The sequence below is a fragment of the Serinus canaria genome, chromosome 1A (assembly GCF_022539315.1).
Source record: "Serinus canaria isolate serCan28SL12 chromosome 1A, serCan2020, whole genome shotgun sequence".
Taxonomy (NCBI): Eukaryota; Metazoa; Chordata; class Aves; order Passeriformes; family Fringillidae; genus Serinus; species Serinus canaria.
The window spans coordinates 3486376-3504992 of NC_066314.1; the positions used below are offsets into that span (position 1 = coordinate 3486376).

Here is an 18617-nt window from a genome sequence, read left to right on the forward strand (position 1 = left end):
CATCCCCTGGCCCCAGCTTCAGGCAGCTGTGGCAGGCAGGCAGAGCTCTCCACCCAGGCCATAATTAAGCTGGGTCTTATGGCTCTGCCACCAGCCACTGCATTCCTTTCCTATGAGGTTTGTGCTCACTGGGTGGATGGAAAGGTGGGTGAGAAGTCCCCTGCAGGGTCCAGTCTGTCTTGCAAATTCTGCCTCTGGGTTCTTTCCAGCTGTTTGACATGGACCCTCTTCACCCCAACAACAAAAACACCAACAACCAAAAAAAACCAACACAAAAACCAAAACAAAACAAAAAAAACCCAACAACCCAGCTTGGGTTAGTGAGGAAAAAAGGGATAAATCACTTGGATACCTGCTTTTAAGTGCTGCTAGTTCTGTGGTTCTCTTGCCTTGTTTGTCTTCAGAAAGTCCAGCTAGCTGGTTGTGTGTCAGCTAGAAAATTAGTCACATATTTTGGGAGATGCTTTCTGTGGGTGAAGATCTGGACCAGAGCTGGTATTTCAGCACAGACACAGCAGGGATGGGTCCAATGTCCTTGACTATCATTGAGCTTTTCATGGAATTGCCAAGCCATTGGAATGTCAAGTTGTGCTTGCCTTGATTTGGAATTTTATTTTTTAATTTATTTTTTATTTTGGTTGCAAATGAGGTAACTGAGGCACAGAGTCTCTCCAGAGACCCTGGGCCAGCTGCTGGCTCCTTGCCTACTTTGCACCCGTCAGGATGTTCTTGCTGTGACTGTCATGTTTCCTCCAGCTGCTGAAGGACTTGGGGAGGAGTCTGGATAAAAACAAGTGCCTTGTTGGGTCGATGCAGGATGAGCTGGAGAATTAACAGCTCCTGTTCTTTTTCCTTGCAGCCTGCGGGCCTCAGCTTGCCAATTCCCCCACTGTGATAGTCATGGTTGGCCTCCCAGCCCGTGGCAAGACCTACATCTCCAAGAAGCTGACTCGCTACCTCAACTGGATTGGTGTCCCCACAAAAGGTACCTGCACTGGCTGCCAGGGGGAAAGCAGGAGGTCTGGTCCTCAGGAATTCCTCTAGATCAGTGCTTTGGCAGATGGGAGGTAGTGGGGGGACCTTTCCAAGATCCCACAGGCCAAATATAAATATCTGTGTTTTCATATCCTGGGTTCTCCTTCACTTTGAAGACCAAGGGCTGCCCTGAGGAAGTCATTTCATGGCACCAGCTTGCTTTAAGTGCAGAAGCTACACAGCTGGGTCATGCCCATCATTTGATTGTTTGTTTTTTTGCTTTCCCCACCCAGTTTTCAACGTGGGGGAGTATCGCCGCGAGGCCGTGAAGCATTACAGCTCCTATGACTTCTTCCGTCCTGACAACGAGGAAGCCATGAAAGTCAGGAGGTGAGGATGGGCATCCTGAGCCCACGTGGTGGGAGCAGAGTTACCCAGTTTGGGGACTGAGAAGTTGGGCTTTGAATTTCCCCTGGACTTGAAATTCGGAGTTGGGCTCCTTATTTCCCCTGTCTGCTCGAGGAGGATTCTGAGGGCTCAAAACTGAATCTGTACAGGATTGGTGACTTCAGGGTGACCTCCACACCCGGAGGACACCAGGGCCACACGTCTGTCCCCTGTTTTGCAGGCAATGTGCCATGGCTGCCCTGAGGGATGTGAAGCTGTACCTGACGGAGGAGGCCGGGCAGATTGCGGTGAGCTCCAGATGTGCGCTGGGGTTTGGCAGCTGTGCTGACCCCAAAGGTCCTCTGCAGTCCCTTCTCTGGGGAGGGGCTCTCTGGGAAACCAGGCCCTTGTGGTGCTAATTGAGATCTTTTGCTTTTAAAGGTGTTTGATGCCACCAATACCACGAGGGAAAGGAGAGGGATGATCCTGAACTTTGCCAAAGAGAACGGGTTCAAGGTTGGTGCCGTGGGGCTGATGCCTGCATGGTGAAGCTGACTGTAGTGTAGAGTTGGTGTATCTTGTCTAACTTGTGTGTTATCCTCATGCTGCTCCTGTCTGAGGGAGATTTCACTGCTGGGTTTGATTAGAAATGAGAAACTCTTCCTTCCTTCCCTGTAGTGAGCCATGGGGAAGGAAAGGATGGGAGTGGGGCAGAGGGAGAGCTCTCTGGTCCAGCAGGGAGGAGGTTGGGTTAAGCAAGGAGCTGGCTGAATGTTACAAACCTTGTTGGTGGCTTTCAGCTGAGATTTGCTTTGCTTCTCAGGTGTTCTTCATCGAATCTGTCTGCAATGATCCCAACGTGGTTGCCACCAACGTCATGGTAAGTGTGGCACTGGTGGGAATATCCTGCTTTTGCTTTCCCTTCATAGAGAGGTAGGAATGGCATCACCTTCATAAGCTCTGGTCTTCATGGTGGGCTTCAACCACCCTGGTGTCTGCTGCAGGGACAGCACAGCATGGCACTGCCAGTCCAGGAGGTTCCTGCAATGTGTTGGTGATTTCCTTCTCCAAGGGACAGCACCTCTCCTTTTGTGCTCTGTGTCACCAACAAGGAGGGGCTGGTGAGGAGTGTGAAGCTCCAGGGCAGCCTGTGCTGCTGTAGCTGTCAAGTGAGATGTCAGGAGAGCAGATTTTGGCCTGGAGTACTGTGGGATAAAAAGCCCAGGAGGGAAGAGGGGCCCAAGAAAACTGGTTCATGTTCAAGGATCATCTTCTCCAAGTTCAGCTGTGATGCATTCCCAGCAAAGGAGCAGCCATCAAAAATGCCAGGATGAACAAGGAGCACCTGGACAAACTCAAGCACCAAAAGGAAGCCTGCAGAAGGGATGGAAGCAAGGACAGGCAGCCTGGGAGGAATACAGAGATTGTCTGAGCAGCCAGGAGTTGGGTTGGGAAAAACAAAGCCCTGACAGAAGTGGGGGATTACAGGTGCAGTCTCACATCAGTGTTTGGGAAGATAATGGAGCAGATCATCCTGGAAACTCTGCTGAAGCACATGGAAGATAAAAAGGTGGTTGGAGACAACCAGCATGGCTTCACTGAAGGCAAATTTTGCTACCAGCCAGGGGCTGAAGAGTGTCTCTTGCCCTGGCTGGGACCTGTTATCCCACTGACCAACTTCTTGAGAGGTTGCATACAGCCTTTTCTACAACAAAATGCTCAGTTTGCTACTTCTTTTTTCTGCCAAGTTGGATTTTTTTTTTTTTTGAGGATTTTAATCCCTTTATTTGGAAACTAATGCTTGAAGGGTGAGGAAACCAGCTCCTGGCTGAGTGTGGGATTTTGCTCCACAGGGAACTGCAGAAGAATGGTGCTCTTAGTGCTGGGATCAGTGTGGAAAATACACCCCAGGCCTGGATGCTGCCACATGTGTTGATCCTTTCTGTTATCCTATTGGTTTCAGGGCTGCTTGTGAAGTTACCAGTGTGTAATGCTGCTGTTCAAACCCAAATCTTCAGGAAAAGCAGCCTGTTAGATTAGTTCAGGCAGGATTTAGTCCATGAGGGTTGGGGATATTCACACTGCCTGTTTCTAGTGTCTTTCAGCCCAACAGCTTGCAGCAAATAATGCACAGGAAGGGGTTGGATGTTGCCATCCCACTGTCCTGCTGCTGAGCTGGGATAAGCATCTTGTCTAAGTTCATGCACTTCCCTTTCTCAGCTTGAATTTGAACCTGATGGGGTTTTTTTAGCCTTTAGGAAGCTCAGTTTTCCTGCTGTTGGGTGGTGGAGTGCTAGCCCAGCTTCTGGGAGAATGGGAGTGGATTGATGGGTGTCTGTACTAATCAGGCAATGGTTGATACCAAATTCTCCCACCTGATGCTTGGTTTTGGGTCTAATTTGCATCTTTTCTGCCCTGTGATGAGTGATGACTGTAAAGTACTCATCACTTAGTTTCATCTAATTGCTGAATCTTGGCAGGACTTTGAAATTCCAGATTAGCATTGTCTGCCTTGGAAAGCTTCCTAACCTCTCCTTGTGGCATGTTTGGTTTGTTTTTTTTCTGTTGCAGGAAGTCAAATTGTCCAGCCCAGATTACCGGGACTGTAATTCCACGGATGCCATGGAGGATTTCATGAAGAGGATCAATTGTTACCAGGCCAGCTACCAGCCCCTCGACCCTGATGACTATGACAGGTAAGAGACCTTGACTTCTGAGCTGCCTTGAGCCCCTGCCCTCTCCCAGGAGAGGAGCAGTGAAGGGTGGAGCAGAATTTCACTTTGTCTTCAAACGCCTGACTGTGCTAGAATGATTTATGGCCCGGCCTCACCTTGAATTCAGGCCTTTCACAGGAAAATGCTGTGCCAGGGAAATGGGCACTGGTGCCTTCCCAGGCTCTTCTGGGCTCAGATGAGCTGTTTTCAACCTTGTTCTGCAGGTCTAAATACAAAGGCTTTGGGAAAGCACTTGAGTTGGAGTTGTTGAGGTGCTTTTTTCATTGTCTCAGTTAAGGGAAGGGACTGCTTGGCTCAAACCACTGGATTGAGCAAGCCCTGTGGCTTCTGCCTGGTGGCTGTGTGCCTTGGAAGAGCTTTGCTGTCCTGCCTGACTCTGCAGGCACCTCCCAGCCTCTCCACTGCTCGCAATCACTTGTGTGTGCCCTGTGTGGATTGTCCCTGTCCTGGGGAGGAAGGAGCATGTTCCCTGTTAGTCCTGTATAATCCTCTTGGCTGCTGCAAGAGGAGGGGTGGTGATTACACTGCTGCTATTCAGCTCTCCATGAATCCCTATTACCTGTTGGTTCCCTGCTGAAAATAGCCTGCAGGAAATCCTTTGAGCTGGGTGATTGCATGGACAGAGAGAAGTCACAGGGCTGCTTTGGAGAATGACAGGAAAGCAGGGAAAGGGAAAAGTACTCCCTGGAGAAATTGTAAACCTGTATGATACTGGGGAAACCCAGAAGGAAGCAGCCAGAAGAGAATCACACAGGTTGAAATTGTGCATGATGCTACATCTGGTATCACAGCCCAGATGTTTTCAGCTGGTGTTAACTGAAGTGACATTTATTGAGGTTATGCCCGTGCCAGAAGAGAATCTGAACATCAAAGCAGAATACTGAAAATAATATACTTTTTCATATTGGCCACTCTTTTAATATCTATATTTCAGTATATTGTAATATTTTGTTTTGTTTTAATCAATGCAAATGATGTGGGACTGTGATTATTTTGGTTTTAAAAAATAATACTAAATAAACTGGAGGAATAAATTGACATTGAAATTACTTAGTTTTTCTTATGCTCCCTGTCACAGAAGCAATACAGAGCTATTGGGCAAAAGAAATCAAGATCCTTAACCTGTGCATTTTATTTATTAAGGTTTTCATCTCTGTTTAAAAATAAATTTTTTTTTGTCCTTTCAAGAAAAATAATTTTATGGAAAAGAGGGAAGACAAGAATGAAAAGCAGAAAGTTCTTATTTTGCAGATTTGGAGGGTCTAAGTTAGAATTAGACCTTATTATAGAAAGGATGAGAAATTATTAAGAAATATTGGACTTATATATTGCATATATGTACAACAGACAGTCTCTGTGTGTCCCCAGGGAACTTTCTCTCATCAAAGTCATCGATGTTGGCCGGAGGTTCTTGGTGAACAGGGTCCAGGACCACATCCAGAGCAGGATTGTTTATTACCTGATGAACATCCACGTCCAGCCCCGCACCATTTACCTCTGCCGGCACGGGGAGAGCGAGTTCAACCTCAAGGGCAGGATTGGAGGAGACTCTGGCCTCTCCAACAGGGGCAAGAAGGTGAGGGAGAAGGAAAATGCTCCCCTGTAGCTGTAGTAGATGCTGTGCTTTGGGCTAAAGTATGAGGAGTGGTTACTCACTTTTCATAGTTTAGGAAGGTTTATTAAACCTTATCAGAAATACAACAGAAGACTGAATAGAGAAAAAAGGTTATGGTGCTGGGAGCAAAGGATTTTCCCTGCCATGTGCTCAGCCCCCTCACAATGGAGATTTTCCCTTTTTAACCTTTTAACCCCTCCCAGAGTTATATTCATTAACCCCTTCTTTGCTACTTTCCTACTCTGGAAACAGAAGTAGAACAAGGGAAAAGTGGCATTCCAACTGGTTTTGCCATTGTGGTGCAGTGAACCAGCTTGCACAGGTCTGTGTGGTATCAATACACTTAAACTCCAGCTACCGCAAACAGGGCTGCAGGTTTAGCTGGGACACAAACACTTCTCTCCAGCTTTGAGTCACCAGAAGGTTTTCCAGGATTCCAGCAGCCTGCATCCTCAGCAGTGTGGGTTTGAGGTTCATCTGCTGAAGAACCTGTTGCTTGGCTGGAATGCACTCTCCAGCTTCTCAGGGACAGACCCAGCTGTTATGTCATGGACACTGCAGTTGTGAAAGATCTGTTTCTTTTGTCTCCTGGATATACACGTTCCATTTCTCCAGTGTGAAAGCAGCCACTCTGAGAACCTGACCGAGCATCTGGGAATCTGATGGATTCTCTTTGCAACGCCCCAGATATTTACTCCACCTTTGCTGTCCAGTGGTAGAGAGCTCTTCCTCAATTCCTGATAGGAGGTCAGGTGTCACCATAGTGACAAGCCAGCTCTCCCAGATGTCCCTTGAGAGCCATGCAAGGGGGTACAGCATAACTATAAATCTATAAAACTTTCCTTAACCTATATACATATACTTGATGTTTGGCTGCTAGTTGTCAGAGTCAATCATTGCATTACTCATCTATCACAAATGGATGTTTGGTGACAGCTGGGCTGCTGGGGGTCCATCTGTAGCTCTTGGGGCTCAATGAATGTGTGGCTGCCCTTCCCCTCAGAGCAGAAGGCTGATCTCTCTGTCTATGGAAGCCAACACTTACTGGGAATAGGGAGCAAGGCCTGTTGGGAAGCTGTGACCCAGGAATCAACCTCTTTTTTCTATGTCCCACAGTTTGCAGTGGCACTGAACAAATTTGTGGAAGAGCAGAACCTGAAGGACCTCAAAATCTGGACCAGCCAGCTAAAGAGGACAATCCAAACAGCAGAAGCTCTCCAGCTGCCCTATGAGCAGTGGAAGGCACTCAATGAAATCGATGCTGTGAGTACCTGTGCAGCCACAACAGCTGGATGGGGCTGGTTGTAGCTGAACAAGAGAAAGTGAGGTTTTGTCTGGTGGCTGTGCTGAGAGCATGTCCAGTAACCTCGTGCTTGTCCTGCCCTGGCAGGGTGTGTGTGAAGAAATGACCTATGAAGAAATCAGGGAGCAACACCCAGAGGAATTTGCTCTGCGTGACCAGGACAAATATTACTACCGTTATCCTTCTGGGGAGGTAGGTCTGCAGAGACTCCTCCTGCAAAGTCTGCAGGACTTCTACTTTAAATGTGGCCTTTTTTCCTCATTCTGTTCTTTACTCTTAAGCAGAGGAGCTTCTTAGTGGGAGCTCTAAGAAACTAGAATTAAAAGAGAGCAGGGCTCATGTTTACCTCTGCCTTGAGCTCCTGTGAAATCCTGGCATATGAAGATGTCACAAAGAAAAATGTCACTTAAACAGTCCAACTGACTTTAAGGCAAATTAACATGGAAAGGTCTCTGGAGGTTTCTAGTCCAACCTCCATTTTTATATCTGCTGACAGTTTTGTGCTGCCCTATTTTTCTTTCATTTCCAAAAAAAGTAATTTTCACCTTGTTCTCAGTATCATTCCCTAAGGGTTGATGGTAATATCTCTGTTCCTGGCGGTCTGCTTTCAGGGTGTGACACAATGAGGTGGGAATTGACATCAGTTCTGGATGATACTTTAGGCTGTGTATTGAGCTAATTATCCCCAAATTGAAAGTCATGCCCATAGACATTTCAGAAAAATCTCTGGAGACATCCTCATGACCCTGGTGGAGCCCAGTGGTATTTAACAGAAGAATATGTGGGGAGTGGAGACACCAACTCTGGGTGTCTGGGGCTCCTTCTGGCTGCCTGTCGTGGTTTTTATGAGGTCCTTCAAAACCCTGGGGTTTCTCAGGTTGCACCAGACTTCTCAGAACTTTGAAATCCTGTACCAAATCAAATGTCAAGATGATGGAGAGGCTCTATCTTCAAAACCCTTGTTGCTTACCTTAATTCTCCAGGCCTGAGCTATGATTCACTGAGATGTGAATGGTTCCTTCTCTGACAGAGGAATTAGGAGTTCCAGAGTAGCCTGGGGATGAGGATTTATTTGTCTTTAGCAGTTTGTTGGTTTGCTCGAAATCAGGAGGTGTCCCAAGACAAGGACTGTTGTTTCTTTGGGATGTTCATTGCATTGATTCCATGCCTCATCTCCCTTCCCTTCTTTCCTAGTCCTACCAAGACCTGGTGCAGCGCCTGGAGCCAGTGATCATGGAGCTGGAGAGGCAAGAGAATGTCCTTGTCATCTGCCACCAGGCTGTCATGCGCTGTCTCCTGGCCTACTTCCTGGACAAGAGTGCAGGTGAGCTCCCTGGCCCTGCTGGAGGAGGGATGATGGACACAGCTCTGGGCTGTTCACATGCTGGAGTGAGCATCTCTTTGGTGTGGGATGAAGGTGTCTGAGCCTTCTGCTCAGCTAACCCTCCTGCTTTGCTGTCTCTGCAGATGAAATGCCCTACCTGAAATGTCCCCTGCACACGGTGTTGAAGCTGACCCCGGTAGCCTATGGTGAGTGAGACCTTCCTAAACATACTAGGGGGGTTGACTTGTACATCCTCCTGAATCCAGGCTGTCTGGGAAAGAAGCAGGGATCTGTGGTGGGGTACTTGTGAACATCCAGTGCCTGCTGGGCTTGCTGATCTGTCTCTTTGTGCTCCTTCCTGCAGGCTGCCGGGTGGAATCCATCTCCCTGAACATTGAAGCAGTCAACACGCACAGAGATCGGCCAGAGGTGAGTGTGGCTTTTCCCTGGAGCTGTCCTTTGGTGTCCCCCCACTGTCCCCTCTGGTCACCTGGCAGTGAGAACTGCCAAAACCTGCCTGGGGTGATAGGCATGGGGAGATTGCTCAGCTGGGTGCTTGGAAGTGCTGCTGGAAGACTGGGAGTATCAGATGTGTTCTTGTTCTGCAAAGTCATGGCCAGCTGAGGGTTTTCCAAGGGAAAAGGACTGTTGCATGTTCCTGCTTCCCAGTGTGTTTGTCCAGGGAAAACTCCTCCCTGGTCTCTGACTTTCACCTGCACAGTCATCCATGGCCCAAGCAGGGAGTGGAGCTGTGGATGGAGAAGGTGACTTCTCCCAGGTCTCCCAGTTGGCTGGCAGAGCCTGGGCACAATGCTTGCCCTCCATCTGCCTCTGAGGGTCTTTTCATGGTATGCCTGTGGCTCTCTGTCGTTCTGCAGGGTGGGAAGTGGCAGTGCTGGGCTGGGGATACTCTGTGGAGGAGACCCCTCCTGTGGAGAAAAATTCCTGTAGGGTTGGGTCTGTCTGCCAAGTGCTCCACTGGAGCTCAGAGGCCAGAACTGGAGGATGCCAACTCCATGTCAGGGCTGGGCAGCCACACAGAGTGGGCCCCGCCTGGCAGCACCCATGTCCCAGGATGCTGGGACATTTCCAACTTGTGCTTAGTGGTGGAGCCCAAAGTGATGCTGAACAGTTGGGGCTGTCCCCTTTTGGCCCACATCTCCCTTCCTTCGCTTCCCCTGTCAGGTGGCAGCACCTGAGCTGCCTGTCCCTCCCTGCAGCTGTGGGGGGAAGCCAGTCCTTCCCCCTGCATGAGAACCCTGCTCTGCCACCCTCTCTGGGGATGGCAGCAAGGCCTTGGGTAGGGCAGGGTGAGACAAGTGCCAAGTGCTTGGGTGCCCCTGCTCAGCTTTGCCTCCATCCCCTCTTGCTTGAGTTGGAGCTTGGCGTGGTGCTGACCCTCGCTGGCTGCTCTGCTCCCATGTCCCAAATCTTCCTGATCAGCCTGTGCTGGCTCATCTTCCCTCTTCTTGCTTTCACTCCTCTCTCTGGGTGGAGGGACCAGCTTCGAGGAGGAGACTGATGGGCACCTCTGTGTCCTGCAGAGTCATGGCTTGATGGCTGCTGGGTGTGTTCAGCTACCTGTAGTTATTTTTTTTTTTGTCAGCTGAGACTCAGATGAGGAGAAAATCTGTCTCTCATCTGAGTGCAGAGCCATTTTTTCCCTCCCCTCCCCTTCTGTGCTCTTAAGCATTTTGCATCAGGGGTTTTTTTTTGTGCCCAGAGACTTTCAGTGCATCCTTTGCTCATGGACAGTGACTGTGGGGAAAAGCAGAGGCCACTTTAGGACAAAAAAAAAAAGAAAACCAAAGCAACTTGCTTCTTTTTTTTTTCCCCTTTATAACTGTCGCCTTCTTCCTTTTTCTTTATTTTGCTTTATTTTTTTATATTTACTTTTATTTTCTTTGTCTCACTTTAATTTAGGAAGCAAAGAAGGGACCTAACCCGCTCATGAGACGTAATAGCGTTACCCCTCTAGCAAGCCCAGAGCCCACCAAAAAACCTCGCATCAACAGCTTTGAGGAGCATGTGGCTGTTTCTCCTGCCCTGCCAGGCTGTGTTCCTCAGGAAGTGCCCACGCAGATGCCGGGACAAGTTAGTTGAACTCTTCTTTTTTTTTTTTTCTTTTCTTTCCCCTTTTTTTTTAAATTTTTTCTTTCTTTTGTTGTTGTTCTCGTTGTTTTATTGTTTGTTGTCCTCCTGTCACTCCTGAAGCTGAGGAGCTGCTTGCACTTGTAACCTGTGCTGCTGTCTGAGATGCATCTTCCTCCCACAGCTGCTGTCCCTCCCTGCCTTGGGTCACTGTTGATCCTCTCTTGGGTTTTGAGAGCATCATCAACTTCCACCAAGCTCTAGGCTGCATTAATTTAGTGCCTTCACCATCCAGCATCAACCTCCTGAGGGGTCTCCTCCCTGGAGTGAGCAGGAACAACGGGCTCAAGCCTTCCTTTCCCTCTGGGTGTGCTTGGCTCTGTTGTAGACCTGGGCATGGCAATGAATCAAATGCTCTTGTGCTTCTCTGAAGGAGGAGCTGCTGCCAAGACTCATCTTTGGCTGGAAGGGTCTCCTTCATCCTGGAGCTGTAGGCAAAATGGACCGAAATTGAATAGAAGGCTCTTGGTGTGGTGAAGCCCTGTGGGTAGCCGCCATGGTGCTCCTGTGTCCTCTCCTCTGTCACCCACCCATGAAGGGACATGGGAAGAGAGGCCTTGCTTGCTGCTCACTTTCCCAAGCACAAACCCCTCTCCTAAGCTCACTAAGGAGTCCTATATAATCTATAGGAGCCTTTGCCATGCTGCCCTTCCCACCAGCTGCCTGTTGGATCTGGCTGTCTTGTCCAGGCCCTCTCCCCGTTGTCTGTGTTGGTGTGATGTCCCCCTCCTTGCCCAGATCCCAGGCAGGTTAGGAGTGGCTCTGTGCTCCACCACTGCTTTGCATGAGCCTCCCAGGACAGCTGGGTCTGTGTCAGCTCCCAGGGCTCTGCTTGGGCTGGTTGAGCCTCACAAAAACCTTTTGCCAGCTCTGGCTGCCCAATGCCCCTTGCTGCTCTCCACTGTCCTCTGCCTGCTGTGGCACTGAGTTACTGACACCTCTCTCTGTTCTCTCTGTCTCTCTGCAGCCTTTACTAGGGAAGGCATGCCTGTAAGTACCTTCTTGCCTCTTATTCCCCCTTTCCACCCTTTTTTCCATGTCTCTTGCCATCCTGCTGGGTTGTTCTGTTGTTGCAATATCCGGACGGGGTGTGGATTTTTCTTGGAGTTAATATTTTGCTTTTTTAGGAAAGGTAAAGAGGAGACTCTGGGTGCTGGTTTGTGTCCTAGCTGGATGGAATGTCCCAGTTTTGTTGTGAAATTAAGCAAATTATGACTTTCACTGTGATGGTGATGCTGTTGGGTTTTCCTGGAGCTGTCTCCTCTCAGATAGCATGTTGTACTGTAGGTGAGAGACCTGGGTGCTCTGTCCTTCCTGAGGGCTCTGGGTTGTGAGTGATGGCACCAGAGAGGTATCTGAGAAGCTTCTGACCACCTCAGGAATGTGTTTTCTGGAGCTGGATGATCCTGGGACCAGCCATCTGCAAACTTGAATTTTGGAACAGTCAGCCTAGATGTTGTGGGCACAGTGAATGGAAATTGTCTTTCTCTAGCTCTGTTAAGAAAGCAAAACATCTTGAGCATTTGATGCACTAATTAGGAATAATCAAGGCTCTGACAGTTTGGCTTAGGGCTGTTATATCCCCAAGGAACAGGACAGCTCCTGGATAAATTTGAAGCCTTTGGACTTAGTTAATGCTACATTGAGATGAGAGCAGCAGTTTTGAGCTCAGAGGTCTTCTCAAAGACTGGCAAGACTTTGGGGCTGAGCTGATACTGGGTACTGTCCAGGGGGTCTTTTTGCCCTCTGAGGCCAGTTTAAATCAGCCTGTGAGCATTCCTGTCTCAGGTTGTTTTATGGGCTGAAGTTGGAGGGATCTGCTCTACCATGGCCAGGCCAGAGCTCAGCCCTGCTTGCCTGTAGCAGCTGTTGAATCTCATTTCTTCCCCTTTTAGAGTAAACATTTTTGAGAAAAGGGAAGTTAGGACTGTTGCACTTGGCTTTGCTGGTGGATGGGTTAGGTGAGATCACTGAGGGTAGAAGTTGAGTTGCTCAGCATGGCCTGCATGCCTGTGATTCCCCCCTTGCTGCTCATGGCCACTAAAGCCTCTGATGAAACCTGATCCTCTTGGGTTGCTCTGAAAGCATTTTAGGTTTTATCCATCCTTCCCTCCACCCTTTTCACATTTGTATTGGACCAAAAGGCACTGCATGCCTTGGTGCTGGGTGGGAGGCTGGAAACCACTCAGGTGTTGAGTTTGGGAGATGGCTGTGTCAGGTTTTGCTGGAGCAGGCAGTGATGGTTGCCCACACCAGGTGTAGGCTGGCAGCAGCAAGTTTAAAATCTCCAGCTGCTGGGAGTCTGTCTCCCCCTCCTAGTGTGGGACTTAAAGGTTGCCTTTGTGTCACCCATGAGGACATGCCAAAATCAAGGCTTGGTGACATTCACACTGCTGTTAGCTCTTGGAGGCTGCTGTCTTGCACACTGCTTTGTCCCTCACTGTCACCACCTGTAAGGGGCTGGGGAGGTGGAAGGTGCCTCTGTCACAACTTGAATCAGGAGCCTGGGTTGGTAGTGGGAGCTTCACTGCATCAGCCCTTACTTTTGGGGTCCTGACCCCCATTCAGGAGGACCAGGGGACAGCTGGGGAGGCTGGGGACATGGCTGAGTACCTCAGAGTCCTCCTGGCTGTGGGATTGAGCTGCCTGGGGGTGGTGGGACTGCCTGGTGTGATGATTTCTTTTCTTTTGCTTGCTTTGTGATCCAAAGTGCACTTTTGAACAGTCACCTGATTCCCCCCTCCCTTCTTCTTCCCTTCACTTTTCATGCTTAAAAAGAAGACCCGTTTGTCACTTTCTCAAAGTTTTCTCTTTGCTAATATTTCCAAGGTAAATGGCTGTGGTGCATGTGGCTTTTCCTAACCCTCCTCCTGTCTCCTTAGACAACAGAGAGAACAGCTCAGCCCGCTCTGCCTGGTAGCCTGGCTGGGATTCCTGGTGCTTGTAGGAGGCAGCTTAGGTAGTAAAAGCATTAAAAATACCCAACAAAAAAACTGCCAAAAAACCAAATCAACAAACCAAAGAAAACAAACAAACAAAAAAGAATCCTTCCTAGCTGTTTCGTAGTCCTTTTTTCCCCTACCTATGTAGTTCTGTGAGTTGGGCAATGTCCTTGTGGTTTCCTGGAGCAGATCTCTCCTGGGGGCTGCTCCTGCTTGTGTGTAGCTGGTTGTCTGTGGTTTTGTGGTCCTCACCACGTGCTGGTTGGTACCTGTTGTCATCATTCTGTACCAGGGTTGTGTTTGGAGGGTCTCTTGGGCCCATGAAACCTCATGGAGTGTCACCAGGGGAGTTGTGTGCTGCTCTACCTCTGGTGGCAGGTGGTCCTTGGCACGGCCAGTGGGAGCTGCCTTGGCATTGCCAAGGATGGACAAACAATGGCCTCGTCCTTGGCAGGCAGGGGGGACACTGCCCACCCTCAAGGGGAGCAAGAGAGAGTTGTTTAATTGGGCTGCTTGAATGAAGACCATGGTCCCCTGTCACCTTGCCTTGACCAAAGAGCAGCTTCAGAAGTGCAGACAGGGTGGGGTGGGATGGTGTGGATATTCTCAGTTCAGTTGAAGAATGAACAGAGAGAATTTCTCCTGGGCCAAGCCTGGGAAACTTGGAGAACAGAATTAAAGCAATTATTTTCTCTTCTTCTGCAACTGTTGTTTATAGCTATGGTTCTCCAGAGTGTGCTATTCATAGTCACCAATAGTGTGAGGGGTTTTTACTTTGAGACCAATCAAGTCTCACCTTAGCAAGTCATATACAGAATCACAGAATGAGGCTGGAAGAGACCTCTAAGATCATTGAGTCCAACCCATGCCCTAACACCTCAGCTAGAATATAGCACCAAGTGCCATGTCCAGTCCCACTACCCTTCATTAAATTGCCTGCTGATCCACCTTCTGAAGACTGGAGTCTTTCATTCTGTCCTTGACTCAACAGCATCAGGAGGGGTTCAGCTCAGCTTTTAGGGCTATCTAAGTTCTAACCCTGTAATTATAGCCAGGCAGTGTTTGAGGAAGGGGTGAGTAGTGAGTCAGTCACTGCCTGTCTCCTCGGCTGGGCAGTGTCCTCTCCTCTGTGGTGGGTGCTTTGTGGTGACCCGTGCGTGGCTTTGTCCCTGTGTTCACATGTTCCTAGAATCTGCTGCTGGGCTGGAGCCTGACCCCAACACCTCCTTCCCCTCTCATTCCAGAACATGAACAACTCCCAGAAGCCGTCGTGACTCCCTGGGCACCGCTGTGAGGCCGCCGGCGCCGCCAGCTTCCCATCCCATCGCCGTTCCCGAAGCTTGCTTCCAACCCAGGCGGGGCTGGCTCTGCTCCCCCTGCCCCAAACCCAGCACTGCTCAGCGGGGAGGGATGCAGGAGAGCCCAGGAGGAGCCCAGCTCCCTGCCAGGGTCACCACCAGCTCTTCAGGCTGCAGCGTTTGCTCTCCTCTCCGGCATCCTGTTAGGTCGTAGCGAGCTGTAAAGTGCTTCTGTAGTGCACAGGAGTTTCATTTTCTTCTCTTCTCAGTGGTTTTTGATCTTCTGTATAGATGATTGGTACCCATCTATCTCTGGGTGGGGTGTGTATATATGTGGATGGTGCGGGGTTAGTAGAGAAATAGGGGGAAGGGGGGGTGGGTAAAAGGGTTTTGCGTTATTTTTTTAATTATTATTAATGTTGTTAATTACTTTTGAATAAGTCCCTAACATGCTGTGCTGCAGTCCCTCACCCACACTACAGCTGGTCACACATGCCAGTCTGGCTCATGCAGATCTGTGAGCACCAGGAAAGCAGCTGTGTGAACTCCTTCACTGCAAGAACTGCTGGGTTTAATAAAAAAACCAAACCCATTCTTTCACTTTTTTTTTTTTTAAATCAACATACCTTAAAGGGGTTTGCAAAGAATGTAGATCTGCTGCTAAAACTGGTTAAAATATGCCTGCAGTGCATGAGGAACCATGCCAGCAGGGGCTTGGGTGATGCTTTCATCTTGGGGAGCACCCAGGGATGGTCTGAGTTCAGGCATGGGTTAAATTTTGGGGAGGCTGGGCACTGTTTGAGGTGCTGTGCTGGTACTTCATCTCCCCTTTCTTCTTTTTTAGATGAAAGTGGAGGTATTGGGAAGGGTTTGAATCCCTAGGCTTAGAGGCATTTTGTAGACACACAGGTCTCATGGAGGTGGCCAGAGATCTGGCTGGGTTGCAGGAGTCCCTGTCTGACTGCAAAGAGCCACAAGAAGGGACATTTTTGTCTGTATTTTTTAATTTTATATATACATGCACACACGTGTGTGTGTGTATATGTATATACTTAGAAACTGCTTGGTTTTTGCACTTTATTTGTGGCAGAAGCATAACTACTTTATTTTTTTCCCTAGTTGTGCCCCTTAACAGGGGAAGCCTGAATACAGGCAACTTTTTCTGTTTGTTTTTAATTGTATTTTGCATGCTGGAAAGCTGGGACTACAAAATAATAGTAGTTACAGTGTTTGAGGTGGGGGGAACAGGGTGAGGACCTGACTGATTCTATCAGCCAACTCCCAGGGGTTTGATCCGTGTCCTGGGCTGGGAGACAGCAGTTAAAAATGGCAATTAACCACTATTGCTTTGTGCAAAAATCTGTGGATTTTGGATTTTTTTTTTTTTTTTTTTTTTTTTTTTTTTTTTGGGTTATGGGTTGGATTTTTTTTTCCCCCACCTATATGCAACATCTTCTCCATGCCCATCTCATGTTTTTTTTTTTTTTTTTTTTGCTGGAGGCAGGAGGTGAAGGCAGCCCCCCCTCCTGCAGCACTAGGCTGGGGAACTGGGGGTGGGCAACCCTTTGGATTCATCTTCCCATGGCATTCCCCAATGTCTTGTGTAGGGAACACCATCCCCAGAGATGGGATTGGAGAGGTTTGGTGGAGAAATGATCTCTTTGAGTGTGTGCATGTTTTGGGGGTGGGTTTGGTGTGTTTTTTTTTCCTTTGGGAAAAGGTGAACCACAGTGCCTCGCGCTTCGGCCTCGCGCTCGGAGCGGCACCGACGGCGGGAGGGCTCCGGGGCCACGCTCAGCCCGTGTCCCATGGGGTGACAGTCCTGGCAGTGCCCTGCCTGTGTCAGCTTGTGCATATGTGTATCATAGTCCTGTACAGATAAAACAAAGAACACTCCACCCCCCTCTGCTGTATTTCTGTTTTAACAGCCTCATTAAAAGCAGACTTCTCCCTTGTGCAGCTGTGCTTTGGGTTTCTCTGCCTTTCAGATAAATGAATGTTTTGGGGAGGCCACTCACTTGGCTCTTTTCACCTTCCTCCTTCGTGGGGAGTTTTATCTCTCTCCTCCTGCTGCTGCAAAAAGATAAGCCAGCAAATACAAACGTGACGTCTGGCTGCCCCGAGATCAATCCTGTACACGTGGAATTGCGCGGATGTTTTGGTGTGTATTTGTGTGTGTATATATATAAATATATATATAAAAAAACAGAAAAAAACCCAAAATTTCATCCTTTAGTAATAATAGATGTCTCAGTAGGTCTACCTAAACCTGAAATTTGAACTGCTCTCCGGAGTTCCTCTTGTGCTGGAGGGGTTGATGGGATTATGTCAACCCTGTGCCATCACAACTGCCCCAAAAAAATTGCTGTCTGTTTTTTTTTTGGTGAACAGAGCCAAGGACTGGGCAGTTGATGCCACAGCCAAGGCAGATTGGCAGAGAGGACATGTCAAACCACACCAATGATTTCTTCCCCCACCTTTCTTTTTTTGCTCTCTGGTTTGTTTTCCTTTGTGATACTTGAATTTATTTTTTTAATTTTTTTTTAATAGCAAAGCGCTTTTTATTTATTTAATGTATACTGCAAAGCTTGGAGAGAAGGATGTAGTTACTTGGGATTACTTTTTTTTTTTGATTTGTGGTATGTTAACTGTTCTGTATATACATCTGGAATAATTGCCTGATATAAAGCTGTGCCAGCTTAAAAACAGGGTATGCCTTTCAGAAATTTGTATATTTTGCAGTTGCTGGACCAATAAAATATCTTGTTGAAATACAGATGTGATCTGGTTCTTCCTTGTGTCAGAATTCATGCTCCCAGGCCCTAAGGGTCAGCATGTGCCACTCTGTGCTGCCTCACACATGTGTTCCTGTGCCTTACAAATAATTCTTATAAAAGAGAGATTGGATGCTCCATGCCTGGAAGTATTCAAGGCTAAGTTGAAGGGGGCTTGGAGCAGCCTGGTCTAGTGGAAGGTGTTTTTCAAGCCATTCTATGAATCCTACAAGTGTTAACTCCTACTTATAACAAGCAAATGCCCCCCAAGCTCTACATGCTCCATCACTCTTGAGTAGAAAAGTGATGTACTGGGACTTGTCCTGCCTAGATCTAAACCTAGGGTGCAAATTCTTGAAATTAAATACCTGGGTGCTGAATGAATGGCTGGACACAGCTGTCCCCTGAGATAAGGTCTGTCTGCCCTGAAGGCAGGAAAACAGCAGCTGCAATTTAAGTTCCTTGTAAACCTGTCTGTGGGGTTTTTATTAATTAATTTAATATTAATTTATTGTTCCAGAGGAAAAAGTGGGAGAAGGCAGGAAAAGGTGTAATTTGACATGATATTTGGGAGCACACCTTGGGTGGATGCCTCTTCTGTGATTAGAGGATTGTCCCACTATGGGAGTTGTATCTCTAAAAGCTTGTGGGGAGCTGAAGGGGCTAAAAGGTGGAGAGTGCTGTGCATCCCAGCTCAGCTCCGTGGTTTGGCTCCTGCTGGTGAAGTGCAGCCCTTGCCCTGCTCTCCCCTGGGCTGGCAGAGCCTGTCAGGCTTTGCTTTGGGCCAGAGCTTTTTGGGGTGCTCAGGGATCATCTCCCTTCTCCCAGTTGCTCTGTGCTCCAGGCCCTCCCACCAAGGCGGGTTTTCTCTCATTTTATATGAGATGGAGGCATCTGCAATAATATTTTCTAGGTGGACATGCTGAGGTGTGAGATTGTGGCCATGCTCATCCCTGTGTGCATCCTGAGGGCATGGAGGACCTGTGCTCTCCAGGAAATCCAGGAGTCACAAGATTTTAATTTTTTTTTTAGATGTTTTTTTTTTATCTCTAGCAACCTGGCTGTCTCCTTGAACCAGGCAGAGACTAAACACTTGTTTTAGGGCAATGAGCA

At 48.4% G+C, this 18617-nt stretch overlaps 1 protein-coding gene across 4 annotated transcripts in view; it reads left to right on the top strand.

Moving 5' to 3' along the window:
* Positions 1–17506, top strand: part of PFKFB3 (6-phosphofructo-2-kinase/fructose-2,6-biphosphatase 3) — a 43018-nt gene extending 25512 nt beyond the window's left edge. For 2 of the 4 annotated variants that reach the window (XM_050986658.1, XM_009097451.4), the window contains exons 2-15: positions 860–985; positions 1269–1365; positions 1604–1670; positions 1804–1878; positions 2186–2242; positions 3934–4058; positions 5466–5673; positions 6829–6975; positions 7103–7207; positions 8210–8339; positions 8483–8545; positions 8704–8768; positions 10263–10433; positions 14677–17506. In XM_050986658.1, coding sequence (XP_050842615.1) covers positions 860–985; positions 1269–1365; positions 1604–1670; positions 1804–1878; positions 2186–2242; positions 3934–4058; positions 5466–5673; positions 6829–6975; positions 7103–7207; positions 8210–8339; positions 8483–8545; positions 8704–8768; positions 10263–10433; positions 14677–14706 — 1466 coding nt within the window. In that variant the 3' untranslated portion in view covers positions 14707–17506. The other 2 variants (XM_050986669.1, XM_018922385.3) reach the window with 2 other exon arrangements.
* Positions 17507–18617: the final 1111 nt, after the last annotated feature.